Source organism: Stegodyphus dumicola, chromosome 2 (assembly GCF_044657685.1).
Source record: "Stegodyphus dumicola isolate Sdum_Otavi_A_Nest chromosome 2, ASM4465768v1".
Lineage (NCBI taxonomy): Eukaryota > Metazoa > Arthropoda > Arachnida > Araneae > Eresidae > Stegodyphus > Stegodyphus dumicola.
The window spans coordinates 64,225,295-64,250,465 of NC_140769.1; the positions used below are offsets into that span (position 1 = coordinate 64,225,295).

The 25,171-nt window shown below is 28.3% G+C and overlaps 1 protein-coding gene and 1 long non-coding RNA gene across 4 annotated transcripts in view; one reads left to right on the forward strand and one right to left on the reverse strand.

The window, feature by feature from the left end:
• Positions 1–24,086, forward strand: part of LOC118194624 (uncharacterized) — a 31,228-nt gene extending 7,142 nt beyond the window's left edge. Inside the window, exons 2-3 of one of the 2 annotated variants that reach the window (XR_015039442.1) lie at positions 179–2,816; positions 12,089–24,086. This is a non-coding gene — a long non-coding RNA (uncharacterized LOC118194624). Of the gene's footprint in view, positions 1–178 lie in introns of both variants that reach the window. The other variant, XR_015039441.1, reaches the window with a different exon arrangement.
• LOC118194623 (oxidoreductase NAD-binding domain-containing protein 1-like) overlaps positions 23,734–25,171 on the reverse strand; it is a 59,674-nt gene continuing 58,236 nt past the window's right edge. For both annotated transcript variants that reach the window (XM_035365803.2, XM_035365802.2), the window contains exon 7: positions 23,734–25,087. In XM_035365803.2, coding sequence (XP_035221694.1) covers positions 24,921–25,087 — 167 coding nt within the window. In that variant the 3' untranslated portion in view covers positions 23,734–24,920. The remainder of the gene's footprint in view (positions 25,088–25,171) is intronic.

The window sequence follows — 25,171 nt, forward strand, 5'->3', positions numbered from 1 at the left end:
CAAAATTATGCATAAATATATGAGCTTTTAGAATGCTTTTTTAATACATTGTTTAACAATGTATTAAATTAAATTTATAACTTATGGTGATTAATTAAAAATGCAATTTTAATATATCTTGCATTGAATTTTTGTAATTACTATATTTTTGCTAAAAATATATTTTATTTGTGTGCAGTGACAACTTGGCGGAGCTCAAATCTCTCATCGGATGATTCATTGTATAGTATATCAAGTTATGCACGCTGTCTGCCTTCTGGTGAAAAAGTCCATCAGTGTTGTCTTTGTTCTTATACTACAAAATACAGAGCTAATATGCAAACACATTTAAATGCACATGTTGGTAAAAAGCCTTTCAAATGTTCTAAATGTGGCAAAGGTTTTTCTCATCAAAGTAACATGAAACGTCATTCTATCATGTGTGGAATATCTTGGGAGAGAAGTACAAATTAAAAATACACATGTCGTCTAATTTTCTCTAGTTATGTTGCATTGTATTTTTATTTAACCTTTGTTATTAATTTAGACAATCATTTTATATTTTGTCATTATAGCATTGGAATTATGCGATAAATGCTACCAAATATTGGATTCTGTTGGGTTGTTCAAAAGTAATTTTTTTTTTCATAGAAAAAAAGAAAAACTTTCCTTAAATAAATATTTCACTGAATTATATATTGACCATTTTGGCTGAACATCTTTCTGAGAGAAACATGATTCCATGCTTATAAAAGTTCTGATTTTTGCTCACAAAAAGCTGATCCAAGTGTTTTTTAACATCCCAATTTGAAGTAAATATTTTGCTATTTAAATTACTTTGTAAAAATTGGAACAAGTAATAATTTAAAGGTGCCATGACTAGTGTGGCAGCATATCCCATTCAATCCGTTACAGCTTCTGACAAATTGCCAAACTTGCATGAGATCTGCCATTATTATAATAAAACACTAAACCTTTTTTATTGGTCAGTTCCGGTTTTTTCTCCTTGGCGGTATCACTCAATTTGTCTAGTTGATGGCAGTACACTTTTGAGTCAGTTATGGAATTTTCTGATAGAAGCTCTAAAAAATTCTACCAAACAAAGAGCATAACTTTTTTTATGAATATCAACTCTCAGAGTGCTTTGAGTTAGCTCATATGTTTTGTTCCATGTTTGCATGTATCTGACATTATTGTAAACAATCCATTTGTCATCAGCAGGTATGACTTCCAAAACCAAGGGCAACTTATACTCAAGGCCTGCCAGACTGAATGAAATTCCGGTTTTCAGTGGCTTTCGCGAAATTCATCACTAGGTGGCGCTCGCATTCTCTTACACTTTTGTTATACGTTTTCTATTTGTAATGTGGCTCGTTAAAAAATGTATTTTATTAAAATGTGCCCTTGTAAGTAATAGTAACATAGGATGATATATTGTTGCGTGCTATACTGCAAAGTTTTCTTCCTTTAAAAACATTTTTACGATTGTATTTAAATTATTATTCGCAACAGATAACTGTTGGAAACAAAAGCCATCGTCACGTAAAATTTTAAAGCTTTAATATTCTTTTGATATGTTTCTTTCCCTCAGCTTATGTATATAAACAAGCTTCTTAATATGTGTGTTCAGCTTCATGTCACTTTTTCGTTTCCCTGATATAAAAATATCAATTTTTTTATCATACTGGAGATAATCTGTTTTTCTGCATAAATCGTATTTTAACCTTTCATATATATATATGAATTTAATGCAATTAAACTTAAAGAATGCATCCACGTATATATTTTATAAGAAATGCTAATTGCGGTAACTTTTTTACGAAATTTATTACTTTTTAGGTCTTGTATTTGTTATCTTTGATCCAGAAACATTTGAATGTTGTGTGTACTAGCTTCAAAATTTTAAAGCGCATATCTCATTTTGTTTAGTGTGATGTATCAATATGCTGTGCATGAATTTATGTCTACCTGGTTGAGTGTTTTGTGGTTGTACTTGAAGTAATAGAGATTCATGTTGAATCCATATCTATATATATATATATATATTTTCAAATCATTAACTACAAAAAAATTTTACTTTTTGACAAAACAAGAAACTTCAATTTCAATACTAACAAATTAATAAATTGGAACTCCAACATATCTAAAAAAGTAATTAACAATACTATAATTAATCAAATACAACGAATTAAAACTATATGCACAGATACAATAGATTTACAACGCGAAATTTTGATCCTTATCAAAATTCTCAAAAATAATCTAATTCCCTTTAAATTTATCAACCATTGCCTTAAAAGAGCAGGCGTTAAATACTCACTCTAAATCATTTAACTGATAGGGATATGATAATTTATTCCTAAACCTGAGAAGGCGGTATAAGTTGGATGACTGTCAGTTGAAAGATTTGTATATAGTGTAATTACTCAATTGTATATATTGTAAAAAGCTAATTGTCTTCAGACATATACTGTTACTAAAAAAATGGGCCTATTTCCTGCCTTTAGACTGTCTACTAGCTCTTGGACAGTGAAAATGCCTTTTTCCTTTCTTAAATTCTTAATCATTGCGACACGACAATTAGCCAGAAATTAATTAATTTCCATTCACTAGTATTTTCAAAAAAATCTTAACAGACGGTCTCTCTCAGATAAGAACTCCACAAAATACATCCCTCAAGAATTCCAAGTCCCACCCACTACCATAAATTACTTCACCCAAGTCTTACCGACTGATATTATTCAAAGCCCCTACTGCAGCTAAGAATTTTCGGACACCCTACACTTCTGAGTCAGACACGAAGAGAACACTTTGCCAACTCCCCCACTAGAAAGAATGTAAGTTACTTAATACCTTTCTGGCCTTTATATCTTCATGTACATTCACTGATCTTATTTATATTATTTTCTATATTATTTTTATATTATTTTTATGTTATCTTTGTTTTGTTTTTACAAAGTTTGCATTATTTATCTTTTTTATAATCTTCTATGTTTATTTCAACTTTACTTTGAATTCGATTTCAAAATGACAATTTCCAATGTTTAATTTCTACAAATAATATAGTACTCAAATACATAAAGATGATAGTGTTGGGGACGGTTACTCGAGTTTTACAGGATTTCTCTACAGTAATTGATTTTTACTCCAAATTGAATTGACTAAAATGCTTCATGAGAATAAGTTCTTTGAGTAGCAACTATTCGCGGAAATATTTGGCCTGACTAGAATTGCCGGTTTGGCTTTAACTTATAACTCGAGTAAAGACGAAACACTTTCATATTTACGTATTTTTATCAATTATTGTTCATTGAACGGGATTTGGTTTGTTCCCCTTGAAAAGTCAACTAATTTCCGATCAATGACAATAATTACATGTTTTAATTTTTCCTTTTACAATTGAAATATTATTCTTCGTGATGATTTAACTCCAGTCCCCGTTAAAACATTATTAACATTTTGCTTTCAAATTACTTCAAAACATCTTTCAAAATATAACTTACCAGTATGGATGCACACTTTTAAAATATTCTACTTTAATTAAACTTAGGAGATAATATAATCAATTAATGAATACTGTTTAGGAAATAAATTATTATATATATATATATATATGTATGTAATTAATAGAAATAATACTTTTTGTTTTAGGGAATATGCATTTTTTAAAATATGCTATCAATGATATTGAAATACTTGGTATTCAACAGTAACAGTCTCAAAATTTTATATTCCTTTCGTCTCAAACTAGTTGCTACAGTTAGGTTGAAAGTTTTGTCCCAAATTCGGTGCTACATTTCAAGTAGGTAGAGTCATAAGTAACTTTCAATGCATTTTAGTAGATGGATATCAGTAAAATTATAAGGTGTACTAAAAGAAATGTAACATGGCATACTAGGTTTTCATTCTCAGTTTTTACTTTTCACAAATGTAGCACTTATTTTGGTACAATTTTATCGACGCAAATTTAGAGGGTTCGCACGCTCTTAAGCCACACCCCATTTTGTAAGGACTATATTTCAAAAAGATTGTGTTTATGTGATTAAGGCAAAGCCTCGAGCGCTGTCCACCTAAGGTGAGGGATGCCTTCATGGAAGAATTTCTAAGGCAAACCGACTTGTATAGACAAGACAGACAACTGAATTTACATTTAATTAATCTGAAGGTTTTAAGCGACTACTGATGGAAGTGTTCTTACAAAATGGGGCGTGGCTTAAGGGTTTTTGAAACTAATTTGGTACTGATTTAAGGAGGGAATGCTTAGTAAGTACAGTTATTGTTGACTGATAACGTAGCACCCTAAAATTTATGGAAAATGTTCAAACAAAATCATAAAATCTTCAGTACCAATAATAAGTATTCTAATGTAGCAACTAATTTGGGACAGAGGGAGTATATGATGTGATTAATGTCGTACATGTTATTATATGCTGTATGTCTTATTGAAATACTTGGTGATATTGAAATATCTGCATTATTTAAAATTTTATTTCTTAATATTTCCTAAAAAAGTATTTAAATTTAATTAATATAAAATGCGTTTTTTAATTAAAAAGAGAAAAAAATCTTCAGTACCTAAACCAAATCTTTCTTAGAAGTACTTTTACTCTTATGTATTAACAAATTTAATAGTGTCTTTAAATTATTTTGTTGCACAGGACAACTGATATTAATACGATGAAAATTTTGCACTGAAATAGTGTATGTTCTGAAGCTACCTGCTAACTTCGCTCTGTATAAATAATTTAAAAGTAAAACGTGCTCTAAATTATCCTTAAATTAGAATAGGTAACCATAATAAGTACAATTAAAAATAACATATATCTAGATGTAAGCAGGAATTAAAATCAGAATCAAGTAGCTGGCGGTTATATATGAAAAAAGAAAAATGGGATAACCTAAAATTTCATGCTTTTTTTTCTGAATAAAAATATTTTTATTAAAAAGAAATGTATAATTTCTGACTATTACAGATTAATCGTTTTTAAATTTGCATGTGACAAGACAATTATTTGTCTCGGGTACCATTCTGCTCATTGTTAACGTCGCTAACCGTAGCAGAATAGTAGTGCCATCTTGGGGTCAGTAGAATATTCACAGAGGCCACCGAAAACACAAAAGAATATTTTCACACTGGCAGGCCTTGAGTATAAGTTGGCCTTGTCCAAAACAGAGCATTTTCTTGACATTTGACAAACCAAACGAAGATGGCAATATGATGGAGTAAATCACATTCTTTAAGTAAAAAAAAAAGTGGGAATGGGCTATAAAGTTATAAAACAGAAAGAAGAATAATTCTGCAATCTATGATTCTAGATGCCAGATACTTCTTAACGCTTTCATTGTCCTCTCCTGTCCGCAAAAATGTCTCCCCAGCGGCCCTTTGTTTGTCGCAGCGTGTAATGTTGTTTTCTCTGTACATGTATAACTTTCCGTACATAACTTTCGTAGTAGATGAATGTAAATGAATATTGAGTACAATTATAAGGAAATAAAGCATAATGGAAAAGTAATAATATATCTGCTTATATCTAACAGCAGGATTAATTTGATAACATCTGATCCAGGTGGTCCACTTCTTCCATTTTGTTGTTGTAGTCTTTTACAATTATTGTTTTCTTTACAGTTCTTTTCCGTGTTTCAACATCAATCATAGAGTTATTATGGACTGTACTAATCAAACGTATATCCATCTTATCTTTCCAATTCACAACCTCATTTTTTCTCTTTTTCTGCTGAGTAGATGTTGAAGATCTTTCACTGTATTATATTTTATGCAAAATGGCATGACTATTCAGAAAGCCCGGGGGGGGGGAAGGATTCAATTAGAAATAGAATGCCTGATTAGTACTGCCCTCTAGGAGGTATTAGAAAAAACAAAAATAAAAACACAAACAAGTAAACATTTAGAAAGCGTTTTAGACGTTTAAAAGTTTTAAAATGTAGAAGAATGCTTGAAGTGTGTTACGGCTGCCCTGCAGAAGTTTCACTTGAATGTGCTAAACGTCTTACAGACGATGAAGAGGTTAAATTCTGTTGATGGACTAGAAGTAAGTAACATGTAGAACACTTATATAAAGCTTTGGAATGAAAGTGAGTTATTTTGTATGATCATAAATGGTTGAATTTGACAAATGTAACCTCATAGTGATTTCTTGCACTGTTATACAACTGTTTGTTTTAATCAATTACTTTACTTTGTCTTCATTAACTTCAGCTGGCCTTCTAGAATATGGTGCATTTTCAATATCAGAACTGCCAGAACAAAATTTTGCAAACCACTTTTGTCACAGATATATTATCAACCCATTTTGTCCATACATGGCATAATTTTTATTCTTGCTGAAACACCATCCTTACATTTTTGGTAATAGAAAGGGAAAATATTCCAAAAATGCTACTTTTATTTTTCCAAATTTGATGGGGGTATCCCCTTTCCCCCCCCAAAAAAAAACAGTTGCTCAGGATCAAGGGAAAAAAATTGTAAATAAGCTTTACAATGCCGTCTGCCAAAAAATGCAATAAAATCAAAAAATTAAAGTGCAGTTTGAAATGAAGTTGCCTGATTAAAGATATGGTAATGTCTGTGATGGTAAGAAAACAAAATTACTTTTCAAACAACCCAATATTTATGATATATTTTATTTTGATTTGGTTTGTGAAATTTGTTTTTATGATTTGTTATATACATATTTGAATAATTTATTTTCAAAAGCTACAATTTTAATCCTAGTTTTACTTCATTTATTATTATTTTATAAAAATTTTTATTTGGATTTTCCACAAACATGTTGCTATTTTTTGTCCAATAGAAGCGTTAATGTCTTGTTGTAAAAACGAAACTTTACTGCTATAATTTACAATTTTGCAAAAAAAAAAAAAAAAAAAAAAAAAAGTGTGTTTTTTAATAAAATTTAATAATATTGTCTGAAGTTAATTTAGGATTAAAACTATGTCAAACTTTAAACAATAAGTTTTTTGTCCAAATTTTTAAATGTATTTCAGTAATTTGGTTAATTCAGTAATTTCAGTAATTGATGTAAAACATATTACATAATTGTTGTGTACTCAGCATTAAGAAAATGCTATTGATATCTTTCTCTTGAAAAAGGTTTTCTTTGCTATTATTATTATTACTCATGTGGATTTAATGAAAATATTGCAAAATGTGCCAAAACAAGTGTTCATTATCATTTAACACTGTTGTAAGCATGTGTGAAAAATTTCAATTAACTCAGATTTTTCTTGGTTGAATTCATAAAATTTTGTGATTTTTATTGCTTTCATTTTTTTAATTGTACATTTTCAATCATTGAGCTATGTTTTTCAACTGTTAATTTATTGTCTAGAAGCAAGTAAAAACCATTCCCATAATAATGAAGTTGTAATGTTATTCTATATACTAAAGAACATTCTTTTTGAAGTGATTTCAACTTGTAATGAATTAAAAATTAAACCTGACAGAAAAAAAGGGCTATTTTAAAGCTTTACAGCTCATGTACTAATTTTTTCCACCCTTATTTTCGTAGGAGTTTAATGATATATGTTTATTTAAATGGCGACAGAACAATTTGCCAGATATTGTAGTCAACAGTTCTTAGAAAAAATAAAAGTTAGAAAACTTATATCCCATTCAGGTTAAATCTCACAAACAGAAATAAATTCTGCAAGATTTTACTGATGTATAAACTAAATCAGAAGTAAAAAATATAGCGCTCATCCTCGAAAAAAGGAAATTCATTAAAAAAAGAAAGGAACAGCTAAAATAAGTTATAAAGTAGAAAAATAATAACTCTTCAGCAAATGATTTTAGATGCCAGGCAGTTCCTAAATTTACTGATAAAACCACTAAATTTTAAGTAAAAAAGATATTGAGGAAAATGAGCTTATCAGACTGAAATAAATGAATGCTAATTTCTAAATATCAGCTAGAAAAAGAAGGAACATACATGTATAACAATAAAAATTAAAGGTTGTAAAGAACAGCATCCATATAAAATGACATGTGAAAGGCTGGTCTAATTTCTTTGCAAATAATTTTTTATTGCCAGAAAAAAATATGAGTAATAAAGGGGAATAACTACTAAATGAAGGTGTGCTGAAGAAGGGAAATATTTCTGTGTATAATAAACACCACATACTTTCTTGTATACCTTGCAAACACACACACACACACACACACACACACACAAAAAAAAAAAAAAAAAAAAAAAAAACTGTCCTACTGGGCTGCTTAATGAAATTTAACTTGCATTTTTCATGTCTCGAAAGTGTGACTTAGGATATATATTAATTAGATTTATATACAGCATTTTTCTAACTTGCTGGAAGGCATTTTGACTTAACCTTCCAGCACGCGCACTTGGCAATTTTATGTGAGCACGCACGCGTCGTATTTTTTATGACATCCGTTATTTTACCATTTTTTTGGCACGAAAAATGACAGAAATGAGTGAATATTGATAATAAATTTGTTAAGAAATAAAATATTAATCTTATTATTGCAAAATACAAATGATATCACATTCAAATATAAGTAAATTATTTTTAAGTTCTTATATGAGTGAGATGGGAATGCAATGATGCATTTCATTATAGAAAATTTTTAATTTATTCTTTAATAATTATATTTTAAAATCGAAGCTAATTTTAATATTCATCAAAGGCAAGTATAGACAAATAAAAAAAAAAAAAAAAAAAAGCACACTCACCTTGGTAGAAAAAAAAGTAAGTTTAGCATAACTTATTTTTGCAAGAAAATTTACTTCTTACTGGTTACAAAAATGTACTTTAAACTAACTTTAATATTTTTATTTATTTCTAAAAAATAGAAATAAAAGAAAATAAGAAATGGAAATTGCTATTGTTCTCCAAAGGTTTCCTTGTCTTCATCAGATAATTCGTGAACGATGCGAGCAAAATCAACTAGTTTTGCCATGAAAACCGATATAAAATTTACAGAGCCAAATGTATACAAATTAAAATAATACACAGCAATTAATAACACAAAATTACAAAATGTTTTCCGAATTTTCACCCACGACCATGCTCATATCGTAACTTTTACGAAAAAGCTGCCACGTAGCACAAAAGCCCAGTTAAAAAAAAGTCAAATGACTTCCTGTTGGCACATTCCATGATGTGGGAAAGGGTAGAAAGGAGGAATAGAAATGACCTTCAGATGTCTCAGCTTCGATATGCAAAAAATGTGCATTAAAAACAGAATTTGTCATAAATTTTGAGCAAATGCGCGTGCTGGAAGGTTAAAATCAGACTTTCTGCAATAACACACATATTTTTTTCCATATTTCGAATTTGCCACTCAAATGGCAAAGTGCCAAGTTATGTAAAAACCACAAGGTTTATAAAAAATCAGCTCTTAAAATTTTAGTTCTTCAATGTTAATAGAACATGGCATATATTTATTAATCTCTCTCTTTTTTTTTATTTAACTTGCTGGATTCCTTGTTTCATTATTCGAAATTTAGGATCAGTCAAAATAAAATTTGCAGGTATTTCCTGATTTGTTTTTAAAATTTGTGTTTTTTAGGATTTTTATTTGTAAATTTTTCAAAAACCATTTTGTATTATAAGCTGTAAAATTTTTGCATCGTCTTAAAGTAGATATATTTCTAGACATACCTGTAAAAAATTAGAATTTTTTATGTAAAATTTCTGAAGATATATGAGAATTTATGTCGCGTTTTGAAATTTGGCATATTTATTATAAGCAATAATAACGCCAAATATGGTTTATTAGCACTTTATGTTAAAATTATCTGAATGAATAGTGCACCTTTTATTCCACTCATGCACAACGAAAGGCACAGCACCACTCATGCATTACCATAAATTAAGAATTTCACCAAGTGAATTATTCTTGGTGCAAACTGAAAATGTGCTCCAAAACAAATTTTAAAATTTCTCATAAAGTTTTTATCAAATTTTAGTAAACTTAATATTCAGGCTTAATTTGAGACTTGGAATCAAAATACGGAAAAATTATATAATATATATTGGAATAATTATATAATTTAAGATTTTTTTTTTTTTTTTGCCAAATATCTATGTTAGAACAACACTATATATAAATCTAATATATATCTGAAGTCACACTTTCAAGACATGAAAATGCAAAATAAATTTTGTAGTATCTGCCCAGTAGAGTGGGAGATATAGAATTGTATTCTTTTTTGGGTGTGTGTGTGCAAATTGTACTTATCATCATTACATGATATCTCTTGGAATCATTGTTTTCAAATGGAAGTCATAAGACTTCTAATTGAGATCGAATGCATATTTGAAAATATAGAAAATGGCTTAATTAATATTTTATTGTTCTTGTTTAAAAGAGAACATAAAATTTATTTTATAATTTGTGGAAATTTAAAAATTGTACTACAGATATATTTTTGGATGTTGGAATTGTAAAGTAGCAAAATATGGTAATTTTAAAAAATGTCACTAAAATTGATAAATTGTGTTAATTATATCATAGGTTCATAATAAACTTTGTTTAAAAGATTTTTTGCAGCTCTATTCAATAATGCTGCAAACAATGGAATTTTGGGACTATTAGTTTATCAAATAAAGACATATGTAGAGATGGCACAAAAAAAGTAATTTCAATATTACATGATAAAGTGAATCAAATTTTGGAAAAATCACTTGAAGGGCATTCAGGCTCCATGCAGACAACTGCTGTGCCAAATTTTGTAGCTTATATATGTCAGTGCTTTGTGATACACACAACTCTGCATTTTATTGTTATTAATGAAAGGTTAAATAGTAATTTTTGATTTAGTAGTATTGTATAAGAATTTAGTAATTCGTTATGATATGAAAGTTGAACATTACTTGAAAGTGTTGATTGTTTATCTTATTTATAATGTTTATCTTATATTAGTAAAGGTTAATGGCTAAAAAAATTGGAATATTCAATTATGGAAGTAGTACAAAAACTCATATTAATATTGAACATGAATATGTTCAAAAAATCCAAAAAATTATTAATTTTTACTAATTTTTTTTAAGTTACTAATTTTTAAAAAACTAAAATGTTTCAAGATGATTACTTTTACAATTTTTATTAATTGTTATGTTTTCTTCATTTTAAAAAAAGTTATCTTTCCTTGTGTGGCTTGCATAATGTTTGAAAGCTTCTTTAATGTATATTTATTTTATATCAATAAAATATGTTTTCTTCATATATGAGTATTGTATGTCTGTTTATATATAGAGAGAGAGAAAAAGAAAGAGAGAGAGGCATTCTTAATTTTATTGTTCGTAACTTTTCATTTTGATGTTTATTTAGATTATTCATTACTATTTTATTTACTTGAATATTAGCTGCTATCAGGAATTTTGATTGACACCAAGGTACAATAATAATTGATCAATAAATGGATGCATCCTTATTACTGTGTCCTTATCCTTCACAATGATTTTGAACCATATGTGCAATCTTGTTCTGTTAACTGTTACTGTATATGTTCTAATTTGTTATTTTCTGAATGGATCTCAGGAATTTACAAAATATTCAGATGGAAGCTTTCAGTTTTTTTTCAATATGACACAATATTGCTGAATGTTAATTTTCATGTCATGGTATTATAATGTCACTAAAGAAAGCATGTAATAGGAGTGCAATAGACAAAAATGTAGACAGATGATAAAGAAAATAGCAAACTCTCATGAGGGAATCTGAATTACATTAGCAGTAATTGATTGGATTATGGCAAATCACCCAAAAGCTATTTGCTTAAAGGGGAGGTGCTGTAGCGGGGAACATTTTGAGGAAAACTGGCTGATATTCACATTACACAAGGGGAAAGCTATTAAAATCCCCTGCAATTAGTTTGATTGTATTGCTAACTGATGTGCATTGTTGTTCAGATCATTGTCTTGCTATCAGCTGAAGTTCCTGGCAGTGGTTAATATGCAAGCAACTTTTGTTTTATTAACACTTATGCAATTCAAATCACGTATATAGTGTTCTGATGTCATGCATTAATATTGTAATTGATGTATATATTATAGTATTTTATGTATGAGAATTTTATGCAAAGTCTTGTTTTTAATATTTCTAATTATATTTTCTTTTTATTAGTCTCCAGAAATGAAAATGTGTCAAGGTACAGCTTTTATACCTTATCAAGAAAGAAAAGTTTCCAAATAAATGCATCAAAAAGGCACAGATGTATATCATGTTCATATTCAACAAATAACAGTGCACATTTGCATTCACATTTCTTAACTCATACTGGTGTTCGACCTTTTGTGTGTAGTAAATGTGGAAAAGGATTTACTCAAAAAGGCAACTTGCATCGTCATATTATTTGTCACCTTAGAGAGTAAATACTACTTATTCATTCGTACATTACATTACTATTTCAGCATGTTTAATTAGCATGCTGTATGCAATGCAAAAATAAGATACTTTTCATCGCAATGCTGTTTTTCATAAAATTATTTCTCCACCATAATGTGACAACTGACTTGACCACCATCTGTTGAGTTCTGCAGTTTCATTTTTAATTTTTATTTAAAAAAAAAGATTTTTTTAATATAAATTAACAAAATTGGTTTGTACAACTTCAGTTAAATGTATTCATTTAATCAAATCATTAGATATGGTATTGTAAAAGTTTGAAGATTTTAATATTTATTGGTAAGCTCTCCACTTATCAAATAAAAAGGGTAGTAAAAGTTTGAAATAGGCATTAAATATTTAAAATGTAGGATCTTGCTAACTGCTAATGTGTCAGTCTTTGTGTTGGTCAGTATTTGTAGCATATGTTTATCTTATTTTTAGTTCATTAAAATGAATAATCTTGTTTTCAAAAAGGATAAAAGAGCTTTTAAAAAAGTGAGTAAAGAAAAGAATAGTTTTTATTAAACTAAATAAATATGGTATTTTGTTGAGTAATATAAAAGATGTAACCATCAGAATTTGTAAGCAGTATATTTGAAATTGTTGTATTTTTCATTATTTTATACATGATCTACTGTTAGTTTCTAACCAGGAGCATAAGAATTTTTAAGTAAATACAGTTTTATTAAATCAATAAATTTCTTTAAGCATTGATGAGTAACAATCTTATTTCATTAAATAATGTTGGTGAAATTGTTTTATGAAAATAATTGATTATAGTCACTAGGATTGAAAGTTAAATACTGACATATTTTGGCTAACATTTAAATTTTAAATATTTTATTAAATGCTTTGAATGTTAATCACCTGACTTTATTTTTTGCTGCAGTGCATAAACACATATTAGATTAAGCATTACATTCAATGCAAGTTAGGCATTGAACTTAATGCTTAATTTTTCCTTATGTATTTATGCATTAGGGAAATTTAAAATGTTCTAAAATAATGCTGAAGATATTAAGTTTATGTTTAATAAGAAGAGATGTGTATAAATTGTTTGTTCATTGTTTAAAAAAGATTTGAGTTAACAAATACAACAATGCAGCTATTATTTGATTATTTTTGATAACATCATGTTTAAATTGCAAATTTTGAAAATCAAATGTGTACATGCTCATCTTTTAGTTAGTACGTCTTAGCACACAATTTATATATGCTATTTATGACCTGTTTTGGTGGTTTAAAGGAATAGAATGTTTTTAGTTATTTAAGTTTCATTAATGAAGTGCATAATATTTTGTTTCCTTGCCTTTTTAATAAGTTCTGAAAGGACTGAACTCTTATTTAAGCATAGTATTCACGAGATATTCACTGTCATGCAGGTATTATACATATATAAATAATATATTTTAAAAATAACACACATAGCAATGAAACAGTAAACATAACATGACCTGATGACTTTCTTTAAGAGTACATACATTCTGTTAAAAATCATCCAGCATCTGCATCAAATGTTTATTTTGCTGACAGGTTTAAAATCAAATAGCCAAATTTTCATAATTTTTTTATCAAAATATAAAACATATTTACCGTATTTGACGGCATATAAGACGCACCCTTATTTAGACGGCCACAAACAAGGAAAAAAAGTTAAATAGTGTGGTTTCTTTTAGTTCTCACATTTCGTAAAAGCCAAATAAACAATTATTGAATGCAATTACCTTCGCGTATAAGATTGTGTCCTTCACGTATAAGACGCAGGTAACTTTTTTGAGACCAAATTTAGGAAAAAAAGTGCGTCTTGTATGCCCTCAAATACAGTACATACATTATGTACATATTAAGTGTGTGTTAAAATGGGTATAATGTAATTTTGATTTATATGGTGTTTATAGGTATAGGTTTTGATTTATAGGTTTTATATATACATACATTATTTATAGCATATGTACTTATTTTTTATGTTTTTTGTTTGCTTTCTACAAATGTAATTACTTTGAAATTCATTAAAATGTTTTTGAAGTTTATTACTTATATATATTCATTTAAAATATAAAAAATACGATGGCTTTACGTGAACAGGCAACCTCTAATTAACTTTCCGCAGTTCAGGATCTTCCCCTTAGATCAGTATACTTTCGAGAACATTCTGGCATGTTATGTAACCGCTACTATAAATGAAGAGTTTGTGCCATTTTTCATCAGATTGCTTTTCTCCTCCTGCTTAAGACCTTTGCTGCCACGCTGTCCCTTCTTCTTCCTTTTGTTAGAATAGTTATGAAAACTTAACTTTAACCTTATTTTAATTTAAATCATTATTGGATATGTAATTTTGGAGAATCTGAAAGAATAATGATTTGCCATTTGAATTGAATAAAGATATGGAATCAAAACAGCTAACCTCTTCTGTGTCATCATTTCATGCCAAGCTTTATGTGTGTGTCTGACTGCCAAAATATGACATACATATGTGATAATTTGATGCTTAGGAGGAATCTGATACTTTCAACAACTTTCAATATCTGTCATGGCTGAGAAGACAGTAGTGGCTGAAGATAAAAGCTGTGATGACGCAGATAACACAATGGAACATGAAGTATTACAATCTTTATTTTCATGCATATAAAACCATCTTAGAAGACATTTATCCAAGCATAATGAAATATGATAATTTTTATATACACTGGTTTTAAAATCAAGACGTAAGCATTTAAGCAGAGCAGAAGTTAGGGAAGGGAATAACGAAGTAGTTATTGTGCTAAGAGTATTTATACTAAGTCTGATGCATAAGTACAGCTAATCTGTGATTTGTTAATTTTAGGTTGTTATGTAACATGGAAGGATCTCTAATTTGGGGGGAGACACCAAATCTAGAATAGTTAATTTTGAGGTCACCAGTTATTCTTACAGCAGCCATTGTATTTTGTTATATCTTGCATATATTTTCTTATTTTATCTAAATACATAATTTTTTTTTTATTTGTAAACTTGCTACTTTTCAGTATAATACTACAGATTTTATTCTAATCCCACGTCTTATATTATAATAAGGGAGCACTGTAAGTTCATAAAGCCTGCAAACTGATCTTATGAGAATAAACTGTATATATGCACAATGTATGAATGGTATAAGTTTTCATTTGCAGAAGCAGTTTGATAATTATCCTTGAAACTAGTATAGAGTGACTTTTTGTCCTAGTCAGAGAATGAAAATATTTTAAAACTAGTGGACAAGCCCGCCAGGTAAGTGGGCTTCAGCAAAAGCAAAGTTTGGAAGTTCTGTGCACACCTGAAAAGTAAATGTATGAAAACATGAAAGAAATTTGTTCATTTTTTCCAAGCAACAACCAATTCATAAGAAATTTTTTTTTTTTTATTGCCAAACCAAGAAACAAAAACTTTTGACACTTCAGGTTAATACGTATGACATCATGATTTAAACTGAATGTAATATAAGAACATTTTCTCAGTATTATGCAATCGTGTGCTTCTTCAATGTCAGAATATGACCTTATATAATATGTTTGTTTGGCAGTGCTATTTATATTTCATATTTGATAAAACTTACAAATTTTTGATTAACAAATCATATGATTTGAAAGCGAGCAGTAGCAACACTTTTCAAAATAAAGCATTTTTATTCGTATGAAGATGAGAATGGTAAGAATGGTCGAAATGGCTTCCCACGAATTTTTGGAATCTGGTGGTATCTCTCTCGAAATTCAACTCTCCGTCATTCCAGAGGAGGCAATGCCACAAACAAACAGATGTGCATAGATTTTAATAGTATAGATTCCACTCAGATCTTGTCCTGTAATTTTCCTTTTTTAAGGATTAAACAACTTTAAGCATATTTATTCTTTTAAGATTAAATTAAAATAATTATTATTTGCAAATTCCATTTTCACCTCAAATAAAAATCATTGAAATATATTAAGAGTTTTATTTTATATATTTACTGCATGCTATTATTTCTTCTTTTCATATTTGATCTGGTTATAACTAATGCTTCATTCAACCATTATTACTTTTTACAATATGATTAGATCTTCATTTTAGATTTTATTTTGTATTATTTGATAATCTCATTAGGATGCTCCATTTTACTACTAGCATTTAGTTAGCTATATTACAACTTTTATTGCACTCATATGTATGTCCACTTGAGGTTTATTTGCAGGTTGTACATAGTTCATTTCCAACCACACTTTTATTATTTTTGCATTGACAAAATTAATTCATTTCTGCAACTGTTTTATCATTTATTGTGTGCCGTTTTGTGATCTATTAAGGATCAGTATAGATCATATGATTGCATTTAACTACTTTTTATTTTTAAACCAAGATCCTAAATTGTACAGGTCACGATAGATTTTCAGTGGGAATCAAACTGTGAATTTTAATAAAACTGAGGATCTGATTTAAGCTTCTGTGGTATATAAATACATTTATACTATTATTTATCAACAAAAATATTGTGACCACTATTGCATTTTAGAAATGAACTTGCTGGAGTGACATAGATGGCAACAGCTGCCAGGGATATTGAAGCATCATTTTGTTTACTGTCTGTAAGTGTAATGGAGAAGTATTTAATTGACTCTGATAAAAGCCAAATTATAGTGGTCAAGAATGAGTATTTTCAAAACAGCATTGCTCATCAGGTGTTCACAAGTTGCAATTGTTAGTATCCATGTTAAGTGGAAGAAGGAAAATGAAACCAATAGTAGGTACCTAGACATTGGATATCCACGCCTGATCAATAAATGCAAATATCAGACACTGCTCCACTTGCTGAAGGCAAAAATGAAATATATTTCATTTTAATATACAAAATCACTAATTTATGGCATTATATGTATCTGTGGAATGAACTTCAATTTTAGTAGCCACTATATTTAACACTTTTCCTGTAAGCTTGCGGCTTCTTAGTTTTACTTTCAGTAACAAATAAGCTTGTAGTTTTATATATGCTATGTTCAGCTGTCAATTTTAAAAGTAGTCTTCCATTTGTAGTTTTTAAAATATCTGCGGTATATAAAGCAACAAATTTTGGTAATATTCTTGGGACCGTATACAGAAATGTATGTATGGATGGATGTGTTCATGTATACATGTGTATAAACACACATATATGTACATACATACATTTCTGAATCCAGTCCGAATAATAGAAGAGTACCCAAATTTTTATGTATATTTAAACAAATTTGTTATTGACAGCTGAACTTTGTTTGATGTTTGTTAACAACTTAACTTTCAGCAACTTTGTTATTTATTCATTTGGAATTTTTTTCTGTTGATTGATTAACACAGTGTAAATGTTAGCCTGCATTCACCAGTAAACTGCCAACAATCTGGTACATTTTAGCAGTTTCGTCAGACTTTTATTCTGTGCGACTTATCTTTGCCTCCATAATAACTTTGCTAAATAAGAAGGCAAGTGACTTCTCTTGAACGAGTTCCCCTTTCCTATTGTGACACTTGTTTTGAATTTTCATCATACATCTTCTGTCATGTGCAGTTTTACTGCATGAACACTGCTTATGGTCTTTTTCTTTCTTTCTTTTTTTTTGGGGGGGGGAGGGCAAAGTACCATTTGCTTGGGAAAAAAATGGATTGTGTCTTGGGAAAAAAATGGAAGTAATTATGCATTTACTTGATTTATTTATCAACAAATCAAGTAAATGCATAATTCAGATTTAATAGGAATTAACATGAGATGAACAAATATTGTCCTGAGAAGTTTTCTTTGGAAAAGAAAGAAATAAAGCAATGCAAACATGTGCTTGCTGGAATAAAATGCTTGTTGACAATGGAATAAAATGAGAAGCGAAAAAAGGACAGAAGATATAAAAAAAAAATGGCATTTTTTAGAAATACCCAGAACAGCTTTTAGGATAGCCGCAATGCTGATAGGAAAGCAAAAATCTTTGAATTGTAATGTTGATATTGTATCACTGCCTGATACGCTAGTATAATTCTGCATAAGCAGTTTACCAGATAATAGTATTTGACTTATTGCAAAAAAACAGCTATTTGCCATTTTTGTGATTACTTGCTGAAGCTTAAAATTCTTCATTTTAATGTAGTTCTTCAAAAAAATTATAAATGTTTTGAAAAATCACTTAGTATTAAAAAGTAAGCTGTACAGTTACTTTACTTTGTACACCTTTGCATATATTGTAGTATATTTTACAGTACATATCAGTTAATACTGTCATGCATCTTAAAATTCATTTAATTTTTGTAAAGAAGAATAAATTTAATTACTATTTCTGTCATATTTTGAAAAATAAATGATTGAGATCTGCCTTCTGTAGAAGAGTATGCAGTGGAGTATTTTAAAAATTATGCTGTTCCTGTACTAAAAAAAAAAAGTGTGCTGTAATGGACATAATGTTGGACTTTATTTGAAAAAGGATAAAATGGTGATTCAGCATGAAAAATTGTGACAAGCAAATATCATTTGAAAAATGCTCTAAACATGAATTAAAGGTCCTCTGAATATTTGTACATTATGTAAGTTTTTCATATGCTATTTCTGTTGATTTCTAACTAAATAAAGTGTCATCAACTCCTTCGAAATTTTTCTGAAATTATTTCCTCCAAATTCTATTATTGACAGAAAAGTATGTAAATACTATACTTGGAATTGCAATGGAATTAATACTCATTTTTCAGCAAGTGAGCAGTGAATACTTCCCCCCTCCATTAACTGGCTAATAGTGATATTATTTAACTAGTGAATAAAAATTAGTTACTTGGTTGCACATTTTGTGCATTTGAAAAATAGAATACCTTTGTAAAACAATCCCATAATGATTTAGAAATCTTAATTAAATGGTCAAAATTTTCATCGCCATCATTATTATTATTTTGAATTTTGTTAATGATACTCTTTCATTTTTTTTTAAAAACCATGTCATTGTAATCTTGATTCTTATTTAAAAAGGAATTTTCAAATATTGGATTCAAACTGCAGTGCTAAGTAATTTTAATCTTCTTGATCATCTTAGAAAGGTGATGTTCAACATCTGCTTATTTATATTATCAGAAATACTCATAACTTTTGAAGGTAAGTGGGCACCATGAAAGGGTTCACTGTAGTTGCTAGTGTTGTGTTCAGTCAATACAGTTATTAAGAAATGCATTGTTCAACATATTGATGATTTAATGCTAATATTACTAGAATGACTTCTAAAATTGATTTTGATGATCTGGTTTCCCTAGTGATTTCTAAAGTCCAAATTAATGTAAAAAATTTTTCAGCTAGTAATCACCGATATTGTAAAAAGCTGAGAACTTCATTACATTTAGTAGCATATGAAAACATAAATGCATATCATTTTTGAGAATTTAAATGCTATTTGAAGCAATTTTATAGCATTAAAATATAAGCATTTAAAATAAAAAAAAGCATCTAAACTCGCTTATTATATTATTCTGTAAAAATCCAGAAGTTTCCAGTAAGTTCTGCTGGGTTCAGGTTTGTTATATGATTAAAATTAATGATGTTTTTCACAACAAACTGATATATAGAAAATTAGTTGTGTACAATAAAATTTTACTTTCTTTTCTAAAATATTTTACATTTTTCATTTATTTCTATTATTATTTACACATATTCATTGACTTTCCAGTAGATTATAACATTATTGTACACAGAATTTGATAAAAAATAATTTTCTCATTTTGGTAACTGAATAACTGAATGTGGCTGATATGACATCCATGGCATCCCAAATTTTACATTTATTTTCTGTAATGATGCTCGACTTTCAGTATTTAAAAATGCTCCAGGGGGGATATTCATTATTATTTATCCTGCAGTTATGTTTTTGTGTCACATCTCAAAGAATACCTGGGTATTCATATAGTACAGGCGTTCATGTGTGATAAAATCATTTAAAAATGGTTGAAACTTAAAAAGACCAACTGACATCTTTTGATTAGAGAATAGATTAAAAACTTCAATAAAATATGTAATCAAGTAAGTTTAATTCAGTCATTTGCTTTTAAAATTTTAACATTTACATTAAAAATCATAAAACTGTATCAAAAGTGACATAATTTTTTATAAAAATAAAATCTACAGCATATTTTGAGAGTTGCAGAATCTCTATCAGTAGAAAATGATAATTAGATGATATAAAGACAGTAATGCTGAATTCTGTTAAGGGTTGAGGAGAAAATTTATAGGCAGGTAATCAAGTAAATAAGAACATGCATCTTTTCTTTTTACTGGTTATTAAATTATTTTTCCTGCTAAAAAATTCCTTAATCTACACTTTATGAATGAAATTTTTCTTCACTCGTCTGTTGTATATTGCTTAATGGAAATATTTGTTTCATATTATTACAAAACTGATTATTTGTTATACATTTATATGTAGAATAATACATTTTTTGTGCAAAAAGTTTTATATTTATAATCATTCATAATGTCTTAGGAGCCCTTATTAGAATATGCGATTTTAAAACTTTGTGCCATTTACAGAGAAACTGCTAATTTGATAACAAAGTTTCTCTAATCTTTTATGTGGGAATCTGTACGAAAATAGGAATAAAGATATATTTCTAAATACAAAAAGATTTCCTTTTTGTCAAACTATACAAATAAAACTACTACTGTAGTTAATATTTTTGAGTTTTACTTTCATTGAAAGGCGTGTATGCCTTTATTATATGATTTTTGTTGCTATTTTTTGTCAGTGAACATTAAATTTTCAGAATATATTTTCAAGTTCTTCTGATTGCCTTAAATGCCTGAGTTATTTTCCTTTTGCTAGAATTTTTATTATTTTTGGGTAAATTTTGGAATTGATATTGGATTTTTCTCTTGTTTTATGGGGAGAGTTTTTTTTTTAAGTTATCTGTTATAGTTTACAAGTTTTTTTTGGGGGGGTAGAGGGCATTGATTTGCTTATTCAAATCATGTGAGATGCAATAACTGATGTCAGGAAGGAGTTTCCCATGAATGCCAGTAGTCAGAAACGTAGAATTGATTAGGAGCATGATTGATGCTAATCTAGAGAAGTTGGCTGTAAATGCTACTGATATGAAAATAACTAGTGACAAGTTTATTGGGTCATCCCATAAATAATGCAACTGCCCCAATTTTACTAAAAGTTGGAGAGAGACTGTAAACTAAAAGTTGGAATAAAATGTTTGTATTAACTTGCTATGCCTTGCTCATATTCCTAATGTAAGTTTTGAAAAGTGCAGTTCGATTTTAAGTTATTTTTTAAAGCTAAATGGGAACCATATTCGTCATACTTTGCTTTATTGGTTTAATTAAATAATTATTAAGAGAAATATTAATTTAGTATTTAGGGATTGAATAATAAGCTGAGCCAATATCAACAGTGGTTCCAGAAATTCCAAGTGGGAAACTACAGCCCAGAAGACGAGCCTCTTCTTGGAAAATGTGCAGAATTCAACTGGGATATCTTGCAAATCCTGGTGGAGTAAAATCATTCTTATTGTTAAAAAACTAGCAGAGAAAGGAAACAATATTTTAGATTTAAAAAAATGAACTTTATCTTAATTTTGAAAAACAGAAGTATAAAAAAAGTGTTATTTATGGAATGGCTCGGTATTTTTTATAAAGGTGAAAGAATCAACAGAGAATAAAAATCTGACTTAATTATTAATCTTTCACCTCTGTAGCTATAGATTTATAGCTATTTAAACTTTTCAAACTTTAACGAGAGATATTTAGCCTTTTTTTGCTTTCAATTCCTTGAAATATATTATTTATCAATTTTAATGTTTTAAAACATATTCTGTAGGTACTTTCATTATTTCAATCTTATTTCTGATTTTCTTCAACTTTTCTATAATGAATTATGACTTTAAGATATATAGTTTATCCTAATGTGCTTGTAATCATAATTTTTTTTTGTGTCAAAATTTAAAACAGAAATCAACATTTTATATCCTTGCAAAATTGTGTAAAAATGTATGGTACGTATAAATATATTGTTTTGGTTTAGAGAATCATTTTGAAGGAGAAAACATTTCAGACAGTAAAAGTGAATCGTACATTTTAATGAAAACTGGCTTATATTTTAATTCAGAATTTGCAGTATTTCAACTTGTAAAAATGTTTGTGTATGTATGCCATTTAAAAAAATGTTTATTCAAATGTGCATATTTATTTGCAGTTTTAATTTATATATTTTTAGTAATAACTTAAGTATTTATTGTAGTAATATGAATTAGTTGTATTCAGTTATTTAAGAATTTTATTTTATTATAGGCTAGAGAAATATTACATTTTAGTTTTATATCAATTTATAATTTTTTATGTGTAGCGAATTGCCATATATGCTCTTTTTAATGAAATCTGATATATTATTTTAGACATTTCATTACTTTTGATGTCTCTATTATATTAAAAAATATCAACATATTTTATATATTTATACAATAGAGATTCATTTCTTATTTTCATAGTTCTAATAGGTGGAGTACAGTTGTACCAGTATCAAAATCTCTTCTCATCATTTGATTTAAAGTCAAGGAATAGGAATAATATTCTGCGCTGGAGAAGTGGTCCAGTGAAACGACATCGTTGTAGTCTTTGCCCTTATTCAACAAATAATTCAAGCCATTTGCAAATTCATCTGGTGACACATACAGGAGAAAGACCCCATAAATGCACAAAATGTGGTAAAACGTTTTCTCAGCGTAGTAGCTTGAGACGACATATCATGTGCCATATTGATCTTTCAATTGCACTCTAAATGGAACAAATATCTATGCAAAAGATCACATTCCTATATGTATCACATTATGAATTTTCTAGAGAGACATCTAATGTCGACTTATGTGTATGTATGTTGTTAGTAGATTTTAATGTGATGTAAGTTATTCTCTGCTTAAAGCAGCTTTTCTCCAATTTTTATACTGTTTAAAATATATTTAATTCTTTGCTAAAAGCAATTTTCTGTTCTTGTTGCTTTACAAGAATTTTAATCTGGCACTGTAAAAATTAGCTATCATTTTGATATCAGGGTTCTTGTAATAGGGTAAAAGTAGACTGTGATTATTGTTGATAGATTTAGAATAGCATTTATGTAAATTATGCATCCATTTTTAAAGTTTGGTGATGTATTTGCAGTAAAATCAGGACAAATCATATTGTATTTTCCCCCAGCTGAAATAAATACCTGTTCATTTCATGGGGTTAACATGAAATGCAGATTATCTAGGTTTTTAAAAATTAGTATACTAAGTTAAATAATGGCCTTTAAACATGAAAATAAATAATGATTTATATTTTAAATTGTGAATAATTTTTGAATGACAACTCTTAAAATGACGGTGTATTTGAATATTTTTTAATTCCTAAGATAAAAACTAAAACTGAATAAAATAAGAAAAATTAATTTTTATTTGACTTGAACTATAAAAAAGATACAGCACATAAAAATCAAAAATTATAAATATAATTTAATACAAAGTCAGATGTCTATGGACATGTCCCTAAATTATAACTTCATCATACTGAAACAACAGTTTAGAAATAGATCATAAATAGTAAACAATATTTTACAAAAGCTTGATTAAACAATTTGCTAGATTAAAGTAATTATATAAATTTAAATGATTTCCCATGTTTAAGGACAACTTTGTTTTTCCTTAATTTGTTTGTAGCAAAGTGCTCTAATGTAGAAAATGAGCATTGCATTATTAATTAAAAAAAAAAAAAAAAAAAAAAGAATGATAGGATAACTACCTAGCTTGATCTTTGCAGTGAAACGGAATCAAACATGAATTCAGTAATTTAATCTTGAATACATTTAACTATGCAATCTCAGTGTAGAAATTCCAAGATGTTTATTGTTTTGTATGAAAAATTTTTAAACACTTTTGTGATGTCAGATTTAATCATGAGGATGATATGAACTGTGTTAAAAAGGAAAAAGAAATCTAAAAACTGTTTTCAACTCAGTACTTACAGAAAGCAAAGCATATTAAATCAAACGTTTAGAGTGTGCATTGGCATTTTATGAATGATGGTTGTAATGATTAAAGTGATAATGCATCCAAACTTATTTGAAATTTAATTCATTTTTAAACATTATCTCTGGAACGTGCAATACTTCTGTGTGAGACTATGCTACCTGATGTTAGCGCTTTTTTTAGTGATAATTTTACATTTTTATTGAATTTTTATTATACAAAGAGAAACATTAAGTCACCATAAAATGTTTTCTCCATCATAAATTTATTATCACAAATATTTTGTATTACTGTGGCCTATGGCAATATGCTTAACTAGTTTAGTCTTATAATACCAGATTTTTCAATGATCTCTCATATTTTCAAATGCCAATTTTATGAAAATTTTGATCTATGTAACTTTTATGATACATATGAAAAATACCTTTGTAATAATAGTACATTTAATGTGAATAAAAAATTGAAAATAGATTATTTGTTTTATATATTTACATCAGAATGCAATGCATTTGTAATTAGGCACCTTGTACAGTTTCTTCTTAAAAGACAGCAAGGCTTTTCGTTACCCTGCTTTAAATAAAATACTTATATGTCACCACCATTTCTCATATCTAATGAATTCTTTCCTAATTCCCAATTTTTCAAGCCAGTTAGCCACATCATCTGTCATGGTAGAGGGGCCACAAACATAGCATAATGTTTTCCCAGTTTCAAGTTTTCGCACAGATTCTATGACATCAGATTCTTCTATTCGAGAATCTGAAACATGTCATTACAGTTAGTTCATTACTCTTCAATATGACTATCTAATATATATTAAAGAAAAATACAGCAGTAATAACT